General features: G+C 40.4%; 1 protein-coding gene across 13 annotated transcripts in view; it reads right to left on the bottom strand.

Moving 5' to 3' along the window:
• The window catches only part of LOC139935655 (cGMP-dependent 3',5'-cyclic phosphodiesterase-like), a 247,108-nt gene that overhangs the window by 52,869 nt on the left and 178,069 nt on the right, over window positions 1-16,170 (bottom strand). For 12 of the 13 annotated variants that reach the window (XM_071930150.1, XM_071930148.1, XM_071930149.1 and 9 more), the window contains 3 exons: window positions 12,989-13,066; window positions 11,438-11,479; window positions 5,169-5,237 (listed from right to left, as the gene is read on the bottom strand). In XM_071930150.1, coding sequence (XP_071786251.1) covers window positions 5,169-5,237; window positions 11,438-11,479; window positions 12,989-13,066 — 189 coding nt within the window. The remainder of the gene's footprint in view (window positions 1-5,168; window positions 5,238-11,437; window positions 11,480-12,988; window positions 13,067-16,170) is intronic. The other variant, XM_071930143.1, reaches the window with a different exon arrangement.

Below are 16,170 nucleotides of genomic sequence, written 5' to 3'. Positions count from 1 at the left end.
GCCAAGCTGTTAAGAGCACCGGACTCAAGCTCTGGTGTTTCTGATCAACAAAGTGTACGTGGGTTCGGGTCCCTGTAGTGGCACGTGTTCCCTTGGACCGGGGATCATCTGGGACCGGGGATCATCTCTTGGCGTCTTTTTCCACCAAACTTTGTCACTCATCCCAAGTCTCACTTCCAGTTGGCTTGAGTGGATTTGGTTCATCATAACTTAACGACTAGGGATTTGAATGTGGTACAATGCCTTCATTTATTTTCTTGGATATATAAGAGCTATGTAAACCCTGTATTATCATTATCACTTCCCCACTACACTGCGTTGCCGTCAACTTTGCTTTTCAAGCATGCACAGCTTTCAATCCTACTTACTTTCCCAAATAGGACATATGGCACGTCGTAACCGAGCGGTTTAGTTCATCGGGCTCAAGTAGCCAGACTATTTCTCAGCCGGCCCGATGTTTAGTTCCCCACATACATAGTAAAATCACTACTGACAATAAACGCTGAATATCGTAGCCAGACTATTTCTCAGCCCCCGCACATTGTTTGGCTCCCCATATGCATGCGTTCACAGTGCTGATAAAAAGCGCTGTGTAGACTATAATTCTTAGCTTGCCTCACTTTTATCAATGCAGGTTTTCTGTATATAGCGGTAAGAGAAGGTTGAAAAGACCCATGGCGCTTTCAGGTCTATTACCCGTCCTCACTGACTCATGCCCTGATCCAATAATTCCCATCTGATTGGCGTGTAATGAGTCCACTAGAGTGATAAGAGAAGACGCTTGTTTACTACACCAGTCAGTATCCTCCCCTGCATTCTGCACTCTCTTAATGCCATCCTAGAAGTTTCATTTCACACGCTTTGTTGCACACCCCACCGTCATTCACATGCATTATTTATCATAAGGAATCCCATTTAAATGCTATGGATATAACTGCTTTCAAGTTAAATGTGTGTGATGACTCAAGTAGTTGAGTGGCCTGTGGGCCCAGTTTTCTTACAGCGTGTGAACGCAGAAACTTGCTAAGCACAACAAACCTTTGGTTAGCAACAATAGGTTACCATCCGGAATACCATACAGATTACCAACGCTGCGACTGGTACCCCGGCCCTTTCTTGCTAAGCCACGAAATTTACTAAACAGAATTTTCTGCTACACAACTGTATGAAATTGGGCCATTGTGAGTTTCCAGCGACTGGTGCATTTCGGGGGAATATGAAGATGTTTTCGTCCCTAATGATTTTTTTGGCGGATCCTCTTTTTGTTGGTGCCCGTTTTGGAATATCCTATTTATGCAATAAATGGTGGATATAATGAAAAGTTAATATTATACCTGTAAAGGTGCCTTAACTGATCAAGCATCCAACCGGGGCTTTGAGACTGAGCAGTAAGAGCTGTGTATTGAGTGAGTCCTGACATATAGAGGGACCGGTTTTCTTTGGTCATTATCCCCTTTTCTAAAAATCCCCATGTGTGATGTCCCAGTTAGCTCATGCATCAGTGTAGGGCAGAAAATTATATCAAACTTTATCCCCTAGAAGAGAACAAAACCTGGGCCCAATTTCATGGCACCGATTACTATGCCAACCTGCGCTTAACATCCAGCCATGGCCCATGGGGGCGCCATCAGCGCAGAATTCTTCGGTAAGTCATGTAAGCAGCACCGTGAAATTGGGTCCCGGTTTGTACTGCCACTCGCTCAACATAATCCGGTACTTATTAACATTCCCATTGTGAGTTTTTCTGAAGGGGTTACATAGTCACATTATGAGTTGAATAGTGTCATCTAGCTGCAAGACTTTAACTGATTGTAGCCTTGTTATTCACTGATCTCTTGGCTGTGACCGTGGAAGGATTTTGTACAAAACGTCTTCTCCCTCCCCTCCTCTTGAGACTTGTGATTGAGCTGCTCAACACTGTCCAAGGGTAACAGGTGATACAGGACCCCTGCAAGATGGCAACCTAACCATAGCCGAGCGGTTAAGAGCACCGGATTCAAGCTCTGCTGTTTGATCAGCAGAGTGTGGGTTCGAATCCCGGTCGTGACACTTGCATCATAAAATTGGGGAGGTAGTGCTTTCTGCTCTACCGGCCAGGCTTCGGACTGATGATACCCAAGCCTACACCCGTATGGACTGTAAAAGGGGTAACCCTGTTTCAGCCCTAAGAGTAGGTGGCACTGGCCTCTGGACAAAAATAATTGTAGCCCACACCTTGAAGTGGCCTTCAGGCCTTGTGTGTCTGGCGACTTGCATAAATAAATAAATAAAAAAATAAAATAAAAAACCATTGAATGGTTCACTCTGGTTGCCGTCCTCTTTATTTGTATGGTTTAATAACCTTCCCTGCTTTTAGTTTCTGGCACTTCAGCATCCGTGTACGATACTCAAGAAGATACTGCTGTTGGTAGCCAAGCTACAATGACACTCTTCGCATGCATATACATATATATCAAACCTAAGGACGACGAATATCTTCATGACATATTGCTCTTCTCCTAATTTTTAACGTGTGCTCAGTCACGTACACGATCTAATCACGGTTTCTATATTCAGCAATGTCGTCACAGGCCAAACTGACGGACTGAAATGTGGTCCAGTTTTTATTCATGTTGTGCTTAATGTTTAACCATCTCCACCTTGGTTGGAATCATGTTTCAGAAGCGTGCCTCGATCAAACAGTTCACTAACCCCCTTGTGCACCCGGGACAGAGATGGGGGTGACAGAAATCATGATGCAACGACACACTCGGTTATTGGTGTGAATGGATTGTCACGGAGTTAATCAAGTTATTAAGGGCAGCCGCGCAATCGTGTCAGCGTTTCCACATTGATGATGTCAGAGGACGAGAGAGGGAAATGAGCTTTGAGCTGCAACGTGGCTGGCTGTACTTAGAGCTATTGTCTAGAGGTATGAGGGCGATCGAGTCAGTCTGGCAGGGGCACAGAGTTCCTCTCCTCTCCTCTGCCTTGACCTATCATGCCTGATACTTCACGGCAGCAATGAAGACTATTGCCTTCGTGCTCCCTAGTGCACTTGAAATGTTCCACCAGAAATTGTCTACTTCCCCATAGGGGTGCCCTTTACCAAGGAGAAATTGCCATGTGCCCCTTCTTGCCCTTTCAAAAACAAAGCATACATCATGTACAAGCCTAGCCTTTTTTCACAAAGCTAATCAACAAAGACATTTGCCACCAGCTAAAAATTACTGCTTGTGGTGGTTCCCTGCTAATGCCAGCTTTGCACAGCCCCTTTAAAGGGATTGTATTTGTCTGGTAATTACTCAAAACAAATATTGACTGCAACGAATTAAAAATTGTTTATGAAGGGTATGTGCGATCTACACTAGAATACGCTGATGTAGTTTGGCATTCTGGTTTGACAATAAAACAAAGTGACGACATTGAAAAAAATAAAAAAAGAGCCTGTAGAACCATTTTAGGTCATTCATATCTGTCTTATACTGATGCCTTAGAATTGTGTAAATATCTGGACTCTTTATCTAACCCAAGGGTGGACCACTGCCGTGGATTTGCGGAGGGTTTGCCTAAATCAGACCGAACCAGTGGTCTCCTCCCTCAATCCAGGTTGGCAAGCTCCGTGTCAAAACCAATCGTTTTCAAAATAGTCCAATTCCTTATTTCATTAATTTGCTTAACACCCAATGGTTATGTTTTTTTCTCTTTCTCTGGTTGCATTTTGTATTCCATGTTTTTAATACAATCATTGTTTTTTGCTTGTCTTATTGATTGTATTCCTCATCCAGTCCTTTTTCCGTGTGTTTTTGATGGCGTGTTTTAATCCTACCTATACTATATTTGCTTTATGTTTTTAATTGATTAATTAATTAACTTATTTATTTATTTTTCACTTATTTGTCTTTTTTTGTTTACTCTTAATGTTTTGTAGCGTTGTCGTTTCTGTTATGGGTTTTTTCCCTTTCATTTTTGCCTTGTTTGTATTTTCTGTACTTGTACTGTTGAGGTCAAATAAATAATAGTAACAGTAACAGTAACAGTAACAGTAACAGTAACAGTAACAGTAACAGTAACAGTAACAGTAACAGTAACAGTAACAGTAACAGTAACAGTAACAGTAACAGTAACAGTAACAGTAACAGTAACAGTAACAGTAACAGTAACAGTAACAGTAACAGTAACAGTAACAGTAACAGTAACAGTAACAGTAACAGTAACAGTAACAGTAACAGTAACAGTAACAGTAACAGTAACAGTAACAGTAACAGTAACAGTAACAGTAACAGTAACAGTAACAGTAACAGTAACAGTAACAGTAACAGTAACAGTAACAGTAACAGTAACAGTAACAGTAACAGTAACAGTAACAGTAACAGTAACAGTAACAGTAACAGTAACAGTAACAGTAATAGTAATAGTAATAATAATAATAATAATAATAATAATAATAATAATAATGTTTTTTACTATTTAATTATTGTAAATCGTGTGCAATTTGGCCTGTGGGCCAGGAAATGTGATTCCAATAAAATGAAATGAAATAAAAATAACTTAAAAACTGACTTGGCAACGAGCATTGGAAAGCTTTTGACAGTGTAAAACATTGTGGGAAACGACTCCCTCTAAAGTTACATAGTTTTTGAGAAAGAGGTAATTTCTCAATAAAATATTAAAAGACTTCTAGCTAGAAGTCTTTTAGTCCTATCTGAAGGCACAAATGCATCCAAAAAGGGTGTTTTTTCTTTCATCATTTTCTCCAAACTTTGATGCCCAATTGAGCCCAAATTTTCACAGGTTTGTTATTTTATGCATATGTTAAGATACACTAAGTGAAAAGACTAGTCTTTGACAATTACCAAAGGTGTCCAGTGTCTTTAAAGGGATTGTATACGTCTGGTACATCCCCCGATAAATTTTTAGTTTCAATTGTTTCAGAGTTATTACCCAACATCAAATCAAATCCTATCGTCTACTCATTTGTAACCGATTAGGAGTGGCACAATTGTCTATTTTTTTTCTGGCATCTCCTGTGCAATCTGGCCTCATTTAGTTTAGGGAAGGGGGTCCACTAGTTCAATTAAATTTAATTCAATTATCAAATCAGTAGGATTAAATATGGCATTCTAGAATAAATTAAAAGATTGATTATAACAACAAGAAACATATATACATGTATTTAACTATCTCACCTCTGGTATGTCTTCTAAGTGGATAGACCGCTTCTCTGTAACCACAGAGTTGAAACAGCTGAATGGTATCTAGGGAGGGAAAACAACACAAATCAATCAAATCAATTCAAATTGTAGGGTTGGAATGTTGGAAGTAGAGACACAGCAAAAATACATTCTAGAGCTACAACCCCTTTGGTATTATTGTCGCTATAGACGATGTGACCTACATGTATGTTTACATTCAAACCGCCCTCTGTTGACAAAACACTGTACACGTCATGTTTCGCCGGGCAAAATGACGCATAGTCATGGTAAGATTGCGTGTCCTTTCTAGCTGGCTGCCAAAACACAAAGGTTTTGCCTGGCGGTATAAGCCTTTTTGAGGTATGGCGGACGTGATACGCGCCTGTCACACGCCGCGACTGATGCCACGCTCACCACGTTGGTGGTCATTAGGTTTACGTGTAAACGCCGCGTCGCCTAAAATGCGCACTTCACTGAATAACATACGTTCTATTTCTATGGTCAATACACACAAATTTACCACAACTTTACAGTGTTGTAGCATTGTGTCCGCCATACCTCAAAAAGGCTTATACTCGCGAATCAGGTTATTGTTTGCAAGTGATGTCACAGGTCACATCGCTATTGGAATCTAGGCTGGGCTCTTTTATTCCTCTACTGGTACCCCGAAGGGTTGATATGGTTGCATTTGCTCAAAATTTATCACAGTAAATTGGAGACTTTTACAGTCCTGTTTCAGTAGTGCCAGTGCTTCGACCTATACGCACACAATAGTGAGCATGTGTGCACATGCTCAGAGCGGCAAAGGGGGGCTGTTATAATCTACTGCCGCCAGCGTCTCAAAAGTCTCCCATTTATGGGGAACTGCATGCTGGGTTGGTAAAGATTGAAAATGGCAGAAATGGGAATGGAATAAGGCCTGTGCATTGCATGAAATTTATCTCCTTGGTTTGGCAGTTTGACACCCCCCCCCACCACTCCTCCCCCCATCTTCAATAGTGTCTACTCCCTTTAATGAGCGTAGGGTATGCAATTCTTATTAGGTTTGGTGTCACTGACACTCATCCCGCCCTATGCGAGTAGAGTAATTTCAATTGCTATTCATGATGAAGGCTATTGCAATTATCTGCCCTCCCCTCTGAGAGTCTAGGCCAATACCAGACTATCTACACACAGGTGTCACCTGCTAGATGTAAGGGACGTTTTCAACATCGCATAGGGAGAAAGATGCAAACAGATTTTAATGAACAAAAAGTTCCAAAACCTTTTATGGAAATTATTTTGGAAATATTTTGTTGTTTGATTCTATAAAAAAGAAGTAATAAAAAAAAAACTAAAAACAATTTCTAAATAACAAGTCTGAAAAAAAAAAACTAAGTAAAAAAACCCACCAAGATCCCAATTGTTAATTTTCCTGCTGTGTTGTGATTTATCCCGCTGGGAATCCTTGTTCTTCAAAAGACCAACACCGAAATTCCCCCCCCCCCCCCATAAAAAAAAAAATAAAAAAAAATAAAATAAAAATAAAAATAAAAAAACAACAGGGATTTCTATATTCTGGCCAGATTCCAATGTGATCTCAGTTTTAATAAGTTTTGATTGGGTATCAGGTGAGTACAGCGGTCACAGACACAGTGATTTCCACTCAACATTTGAGCAGTTTTCAGCAAATATCTGTTGTACAACATTGCAAATTACTAAACCCGTGGTTGGCAATATTGTTGAATGGAACATAGAGCAAGGACCCTTGCTCTATAAATGGAATTAATGTCCATCTCAGGATGCACTAATCATTGCAGCAGATACAGAAACCAATGAGATTTAAGCAGGCCCCTACCGATGGGCAAACTCAGTGGACCAGTGGTACATACATCTGTTGTAGAATGTTGTAAGGGCCTTTGTTTAAATTCCCCCTATTGTTTTCCTATCCCCAAGGAGTTAATTTTTTCCACTGTAACAGAAAGCCTTGTGGAATGTTTATCCACTGCACAAATCATTAAACTCCAACTGGAGCAGTCTTTGTGATATTAAAGAACGCACAGTGGAACTATGGATTGTATCTACATTTGTGAATGGCAAACAATTTAATTACAATCGTTCATATTCCTGTCACAAGTATGCCACCCTGTATAGCATAGAAGCAATGCGTTAATTGTAACCTGGTAATGAAAATAGCAGCCCATGCAGTCATGCACACACAGTAATAAGGTTTTCCAGAATGCCTGATCTGTGTCCAAAATTAAGGCCTAATGTATCCAGGAATTTCAAGGTAACTAAAATTACACACAAATGTAGTTCCTCGATGACATTGGAATGACATGAAATCCATTAAAGGGAAGGTACACATTTGGTAATTACTCAAAACAAACATTAACTTAAAACATGACTTGGTTACGAGCATTTGAGAGCTTTTGCGGGTATAAAACATTGTGGGAAACCACTCCCTCTGAAATATAGTATTTTTTGAGAAAGAGGTTATCTCTCACTAAAATGTTAAAAGCTGTCTTTTTATTCCTATCTGAAAGCACACATATCCAACAAGGGTGTTTTTTCTTTCATCATTTTCTCGCACCTTGATGACCAATTGAGCAAAGGCTTGTTATTTAGTGCTTATTTTGGGATACACGTACCAAGTGAGAACATTGGTCTTTGACAATTACCAAACGTGTTCAATGCCTTTAAAGAAACAAATCTAAATCTAAACGAGACCGAACAACTCGTGAGGGATAAAGCAACCTGGCACAATTTCATTAAAGCTGCTTCTTCTATTCCGTCCAAGGATGAAGGATGATGATGATGACAAATATAATTGCAAAATGGACCTCATGTGCATTACTGGCTTAAGGTGCACAATACGCCTATCTTAATATAAGCATGAGGTACGTCACAGTGCTAACCCAAAACGAGGCCATCGGCCCAGCCACTACAAGTGGTGGCTGACGTGCGCCCATAGCCTTATTTTGGGTAAGAAATATGATGTCATGCATTATGATTAAGAGAGGCTTATAGACTTTTAACACCATTAGGCGTGTCCGAGATAGCAGCTACGGCTGAGGCTACGGCTGTTGCTATAAGGGTGATCCTACACTTCATCGCATGATGAAGCAGGGATCTAGCCATCGCCGACAATTAAGACACTGCATTAATTTGTCCAAAGCTATCTAAACACATATTCAATATGGTCTATAAGTGAATTTCAACATGCATGAAGACATTTATGTGCAAGTGAGCATACGTGTTGATGTCATACTTCATGCCTGTTTTTTTTGGGGGGGGAGGAGGGGCTGCAGGAGCATGTTTGGGGCATTCGAGCTAGGGTCACATTTACTACAAGGGATTCTAGATATTTGCTAGTTCACACCTCTCCCCAATCCCACCACTGAACACCCATTTCTTCTCTGAATCTTGCTCCCTATCCTCACTGTTTTATTCAACCTCTCAGGCTTTGTAGACGTGAACCACTTGCAGGCTTACTACCACCATCTACATGGGCATCTCAACCTCACTACCATGGGCAGCGCGCCATATCACGCTAGCTCTGCGTACGTCTCTAACCCCTGGGAGGGAAACTCTGATCCGTGTCTTTCATTGGCTATCATATACGCGGAAAAATATGAAACGCTGTGCGTCTTCAAAAAGCTCTATATGCCGAAACGCGTGCATATACATGTAAAGATGTACGTATTCACGTTTTTTTGTCACGCAACACTCAACGCTAAGGCAAGTTTATGACTTTAATTACACACAGCGCGTCACGCGTTTGCGCGACTAACGCCCAACACAGAACGGATCAACCACAGGACGAATTGCAATATCCCTTATATTTGGATATTTTGGAGTTACACTTCCAGGGGTTATGATCAAGCAAGGCATGCTAGGGAAAAAATGGCGCGGCAAAATCGATCATCCCTGGGAACGAGGTTGATGGGCATCTATATTACTGCATCAACAATTTGTTGACTATTGTTCAAGAAGTTCAACCAAAAGCTTTAGTTTCCCAATTCATAGACTACAAAAAGATAAATTCTAGACCGGGAGCATATTAATGCTAATTTGTGCTGTCCTCTGAGAACAATATTACAAAGTACAATCAATTGGTTTACTGAATAAGAGAATACATTTTGGCCATCAAAACCATAAGTCTATGTTAGGCTTTAAAGGATTGGTGTACTTTTTGTAACGTAAAAAAAAATTAATGTCCACAGATATGCATTAAACTCACACCGTTTGAAGACAATGATATTAGAAAGCTTCCCCAAAAATGTTACTTGCTGAGGTGCTGTAGTTTTTGAGGACATATTTAGGATCATATGCAAAATGTATGAATTGGTGAAGTTGAATGCAATGGATCTATGGCTCCTTCAAGATACACCTTGGGATGGAATCAAGGGTCATAGATGGCGGATCTGTTTTGACAAACTGCTAGTGTGAACCTATTACTAATCAACCAATAGTTCAATCCGATTGATCAATTGATTTATTATACAATCAATCAACCAGTCGATCGATCATGACTGATCGGTTGATTGATAACACAACTACTAATAAAACTTGTTGATCAATTTGATTGATCGGTATCATACTAGGTGATTAATTCATCAATCAAATCAATCAATTGATCAGTCAGTCGATTGACTAATTGATTGATAATCTATCAAAACTACTGATTGACTGATCGATCAATCAGTAAAAATTGGTCAATCAATCAGTCAATTGATCAAAAATGTCTTTCTAAAAGAAAACTTTGCAGTGAACAGAAACAACAAGTACATAAAAACACTGCAACCCAACAGGTACAACATAAGAAAGAAGATAGATCAAGTAAGTAAATATCAAGACGGCACAAGAAGGAATAAAATATCAGACAAGAGGCACACACAAATAAGACAGAGGCAATAATGCTACAAATAAATATGCATGTAACATGAAATAGAAGACAATGACAGGCACCAAAAATAGAACAATTGGAGAGCCAAGGATAAAATTAACAAGAAAGACAACAATTTAAAAAGACAGAGGTGAAGAAGGAGAGCACAGATAAAAAGTAAGACAGAAATATCAGCAAAGTTAAAGCAACATATCTAAACCCAGACAGAGACAAACACATGCTGTGTACTAATTAAAACATATAAAGAATACACCAGATAGATAAGACACAATGGCTTAAAGAAGAAAAAGGTAAAACTGCAAAGTTGGCGATTTCATAGACAGGAAGATTGACGCAATTGACGGACAACCTGCGCGAAAAATGCCACGTAAACGCCAGCCTGCGCTTACTGCGTGATGATACTGACAGCGCTATCTCACCCCATTGCACGCTTCATTGTCACATTAAACACGAACACTGTGACTTGGCCCACAGTGTAGAAGATGACACTGTGTGGCCTCGTTCCAAGTCTGCTTTTTTGTATGCATGTTTGGTTATTCAACCCAAGTGAAGATACTGGTCTTTGACAATGACCAAAAGTATACATTGCCTTTCAAGTCCATGTCCAAACCAATAAGTGCGCTCGGCTACAGCTAAGGCTATGCCCAATGGCTGCAGCCAAACAGCCATAGCCACTTCCCGAGGCCATCCATTCTGTCACAGTGTAATTCAACCCATTTAAAACCTTATTAGATAAACAATGCCTGACCCTACCGCACTAACCCTCAGATGACGTCACTATTTTTATCACTCCACTTGCTAGAGTGCTTAAATGCGCACGTCACCGGCGTACTGTTAGTACAACTGCCCGAACATGTGCTAAGGGACGCAACGAAATGTGCATGGGCATTGTAATCCACTGCGGTAAGACTTCCTGAGTTTCTATAGTGACGTCAGTGAGAATTGGGCAATGCAGCACCTGAGTCAATCAAAATCAGGCAAAGACACTGGGGTGGATTACCAAGGATTTGGATTTGTGTCATCAACCTTTTTAAGATATGGTGGGTGCAATATGCGGGCACTACTTGGTTTTCGGTTAACCCTTTTTTGTAACCACCCAAACCGAAAGAGCGCCCACCTACATGTACTGTGACCATCTTATTTCAAAAGAGACTTATAAAAACAAGCGTAAAGTCTTCAGTAGCTTTAAGGGAAGGATCTTTGATTACCCTAAAAACAACCAATCTTGTCAAACCCTGTAAAAGCATGATGAACACATGGCATTATAAAAAATAAAAATAATAATAATAATGTTTCTTAAAAGCTGGGAGGATTTGGATGCATTCAGCCAACTACATGGTATGATAATTTATTGTCATGGCAACCAGTGACTTACCAACATTCGAATTTCTTCTTCGAGAACCCTGTTTCCTAATACCTGTCACATGTATAGACGGGAGAATTGAAGGGAGGGGTAGCAGTAAGAAGAAAGAGCAGAATATTTCAGACAAGTTGTAGAACACTCAAGAAATTTTCCTAAATGCGAGGCATTTCTCTTTCCCCCTAAACCATATAAGAAATGGTTTTCTCTAATCCAGTTATCATGCATGCATGCGTGTGCTGGCCGTCACATCACAATAAAACAATGGCAGCGCCCTTTTGTAATGTGACAGCTGGCGCATGCCTGTGTAGTGACTGGGTTAGAGAGTTTATAACTCCATGAACAGCCTCATCAGGCCTGCTATGATTATGACACCTATCCAAGTTAACTTTTACATCAGGGGTGAGAGTCATTACTAACGAAAAAGTCTGAAACTTGGATACAAAGTCAAAGGTATGTTGAAATGATGCCATTTCTACTGTTTAGTAACCCCTTGTGTTATAGATTTCAAGGAGCTTTTGGAAACAGTATCCAAAGCACTAGAGTAGTAGACCAATGAGCAGATTTTCTTTATTTGTGGAAAAAAAAGTTTTCTAATTTTCTTCACCAGGTCGACATAAAGTCTGAATTCAGCCAAAAGTTTTCTAATTGTCTTCACCAGGTCGACATAAAGTCTGAATTCAGCCAAAAGTCTGAACAATCTCATCCCTGTTACATGCATGTATCAAGAGACTATGACGTATAGATGGCACCAACCAGCATGTACACAGCTTTTACATTTGCATTATGTAGGTATTTAAAAAGGAATCTTGAATTCTACTATTGCACTCAATATAAAGGGAATACTTGAACAATAAAAGGCCGTTTCCAAATACCTGATTTAAAAGAAGAAGATAAAGGTAAAGACACAGACAAAGATTGGCGTGACAAATATTTATACCTCAGAAAAAAAGCTGTGGGGAAAGGGTTGCAAAAGTGTGTGGAAATTGTGCTGAAGGGGCAGGGGTAGAAACAAAATAAAGAAACAATGTGCTGTGTATGTGTGAAGTAGGACTAACTCTTTTCACAGGGTTTAAAAGTTTGTGTAAGAAAAAGTCTTGTCCAACATTAGACTCCAAATTGTCATGTGTTTTGCCCCACAAGTGATCCATATGAAGATGATATCCTTAAACTTAAAAACAGAGATCCGCATGGCTGATTTGCAAAAGGTCAGTGCGTCTTGCCCTTTTGAGATATTCAAAAGAAATGGCCGACCCAACACTCAGTTCTGTATTCATGTTTGCCTGAAGTGTCAGCCTTTGGAGGGGTCTGACAATTCTGATTGCACAACACATTGTAACTGTTAAGGCCTAAAGACATTTTACTCTTCACCAATATAAAGTGAATTCAAATCAAACATAATTCTAGTATTTCCAAAAATCAAAAGTTCCATCAAATGAAAATCACAAGGTTATAAAAAGCTTTTGGTTGTGTGTATACAAGAAGGCCCTCACAGGACTCTGCAAAGCGCGGGTAGTAAAACAATGCGTGGCTTTCCTTTATGGTGGTTTTGTGTAGCAATCTTACCTGACAGAATACTTCCGTGGCATCTTCTGATGAGACAATCCACAGCGCACAGCATTCTGACTGTGTATGCCTCTCTAACTGCAATAGGACAAAAATGGACAAGGAAAGAAAATTTAGTTTGTGGAATGGTAGATTTCATGGTAGGGGGAATTTAGGCAGGGGAGCAAGGGGTGACTGCAGTCCAATCTCCTTTATCTCTGTGCAGCAACTGGGTTGAATGGCGTCTGACTGGCACCCCCGAACAAAATAAGGAGACCGCCAACATATATTGGAGCCAGAAGCTTAATTGGTAGAGTGCTAAACACATCAATCTGGAGATCAATCTGTCTTGAGCTATCCAGCCTAGCCCTGATGTCAGAGCTAAATTAGATTCCTGTGTGAATAAATAACTGATAAAAAATACGTATTTAAATTCCAAGATATCTGGGTCAAGACAAAGGTTTTTAAAACCTGTCATCATAGATGTGTAAGAGCCAACAAAACCTTAATGTACGACTGACTGACCTGACCAACTGATCTGACCAACAGTCGGTCAGGTAGGTCAGCTGATCAGTCAGGTCAGTAGGTCAGTCAAATCAAGTCAGTCAGGTTGGGTCAGGTCAGTCAGGTCAGATCAGTCATCAGGTCATGTCAGGTGTCAGGCCAGTCTTAAGGTCAGTCTGTCAGGTCAGTCGGTCGGTCAGGTCAGTTGGTCATGTCAGGTGTCAGGTCAGTCCTTATGTCAGTCTGTCATTTCAGTCGGTCGGGTCAGGTTAGGTCAGGTGTAAGGTCAGTCGATTAGGTCCTAAGGTCAGTCGGCCAGGTCAGGTCAGGACGGTCAGTCAGTCAGGTTAGTCAGGAGAGTCCCAGTCAGGAAGGGTCCGTTTTCATGTCAGTCATTCAGGTCAATGAACAATGACAACCAAAAACAGGTAACTAGAAAAGGCAAGTTTCATATCAATAAAACCGGGCATAAGTAAGGCATAAAATACTCTTTAAAATTGAACTGAAAGACAAACATGGAACTTTAATGTAACATCACATAATTTTCGACTTGAAAAAAAAATATTTTCATGAAATTGTTCTACTCATTTCTAAAATAATTAAGTACCTCAGAAAGTAATATTTTAAGGAAAGCTTGCTACCATCATTATCTTTAAACTGTGTAAGTTTAATGTAAATCTGTGGGAGTTTGTGGTTTGTGTTGTACAAAAAGTACCCAAACCCTTTAGCGGGAGCAATAGAGAGGCTGGAGAGGGAAATTAAGCTAGTTGAAGAAGTGGGTAGTTGAGGTTGTTCTGAAGGGGGCATTGGGGAATCAGCTAGAGGGTTGAGGGTATGAAGCTGAAGAGGTTGTTCAGGGAATGGCTAGCAGGGGAGGGTGGTTTAGGAGGAGAGATGACTGCAGGGGGCTTTATCTAAGGTGGGGATAGGGGACAGTTGAAGAGGAGCACAGTGGATAGGGCCCGCAGGGGGAGGATTGTGAAGGGGATGATTGAAGAGTGAGGGGATAGTTGGAGATAATATTGAGGAGAAAATGGCGATATTGGCCGACTGATTTGTAGCGGAGTAGGGTGTGGTTAAAAAGTAAAAAGTAAGGATAGTTTAAGTGTGAATGGAGCGATGCAGTAAAAGATTTCCCTTGTATAGCAGAGCAAAATCCTATACAAAATGCTTCAATTGTTATTCAAAAATCAGAAGTTGCAACTCTAAAATATAATTTTGGATGAGGCAACACAATAAATCTATGATCACTTCACTAAAGTGGCTGTTTCATCCTGTTTTTTTCAGGACCCTCCGGCCCCCTTCACCTGGGCCGGGGTTTACATTTATCGCTTTAAAGCAAAATGAATTAGGAAACACAAGGTGCAGAAGGTATTGGTTGGGTACGAGTGTGTTCACTTCTCTAGTACATGAGACATGATTCTGTGCTTATTCTTCATAAAATATACTTAAAATTACTGTGATTCTATTCACATTATTACTAACGTACACAGATCATAGCCGAAACGATATAACAACCAAAAACTATGGGGATTTTTGCCTTCTCATTGCTATTTCCAAAACAGTGAAGTGATACTTCTCTACAAGTGCATAAATAAATAATAGGCTGCCATCATAAACTTATTTTAAATATAACTTCTGCAAAGCCTGGTCAGCAATAAATGTTGGGTGAAATGCAGTATTCATGACTCCTATTGTTTGCTTTGTCTCTTTTCAACGTAAACATTAGTTACGACAAAACATTTTCGCTCAAGCCGTCAGGGATGAAGTACTTTTCAGACAGACGACACGCAGACATATTGAGTAGTATTTATGCTGAGTTGTTATAGAGTAAGAAGAATACATAGTACGTAAACAAGACCGAATGTATGGCGACTTGGTTAAGGAAGGCAATATTGATCCGGTAAATTTAACATGCCCCTGCATTTAGTCACTCAGAACTCCTTGTCTAATGTCTATCATCTTTTCCTCTTATTTGTGGCGGAAACCGAAGATGCCCCGCTGATTTTCCCCGATCAATAATACTGCATTTACTGTCCTGATTTCTGTTTGCAGAAAGGGGGAAAACAGGGGAGTGGACAGAGTCAAATATCTGGCAACACTTGACTCTGTTAAGATCAACTGGCCTGCTGAACAACTGCAGGTAGATATTCCATGTAACCTAATACTGCTGAGGAATTGTTAAGCAGTCGCGCTGCATAGATACCAAGGGAAAAAAAGAAACAAAAACAAGGGAAGAAGTTTGATGTCAGATAGGGGGGGGGGGGAGAGCAACTCTAAATGAAATGCTAATTTGGCCGCGGCTGTCCTAAGTTTCTCTCTATAATTGGATTTGGGATGGGGAGCAACATGGGTTGAAATCTCTGGGGGTGCCGGGGTGGTAATCTGCCGCAAGTTTTTGTTTTTCTGTGTGTGGGGATGAGGTTGAGCTAAGCTTGCATGTGTCATATGGGAGAGATGAAATGGGGGGTTTGCACGATCACATTTCTTTTAGCGAGTGGAATGAATGTTGTTGATAATTCAGAGTATCTGATTTCAGGTATAGCATACCGCAGGTTGTGTTTGAAAGGATTCAGCTTTACTATTGGGGTTCCAAAGAGTACACTAGGAAAAGGGACCCTTAAAAGTGGGGGGGGGGGGGGTAAAAAAATGTTGTGAGCAGAAGCATTTCAATCAAGCCAATCAGGTATACACCAGGC

The sequence above is a fragment of the Asterias amurensis genome, chromosome 4 (assembly GCF_032118995.1).
Source record: "Asterias amurensis chromosome 4, ASM3211899v1".
Lineage (NCBI taxonomy): Eukaryota > Metazoa > Echinodermata > Asteroidea > Forcipulatida > Asteriidae > Asterias > Asterias amurensis.
Note: the sequence above shows the minus strand (reverse complement) of the source record. Positions and strands in the feature narration are given on the sequence as shown.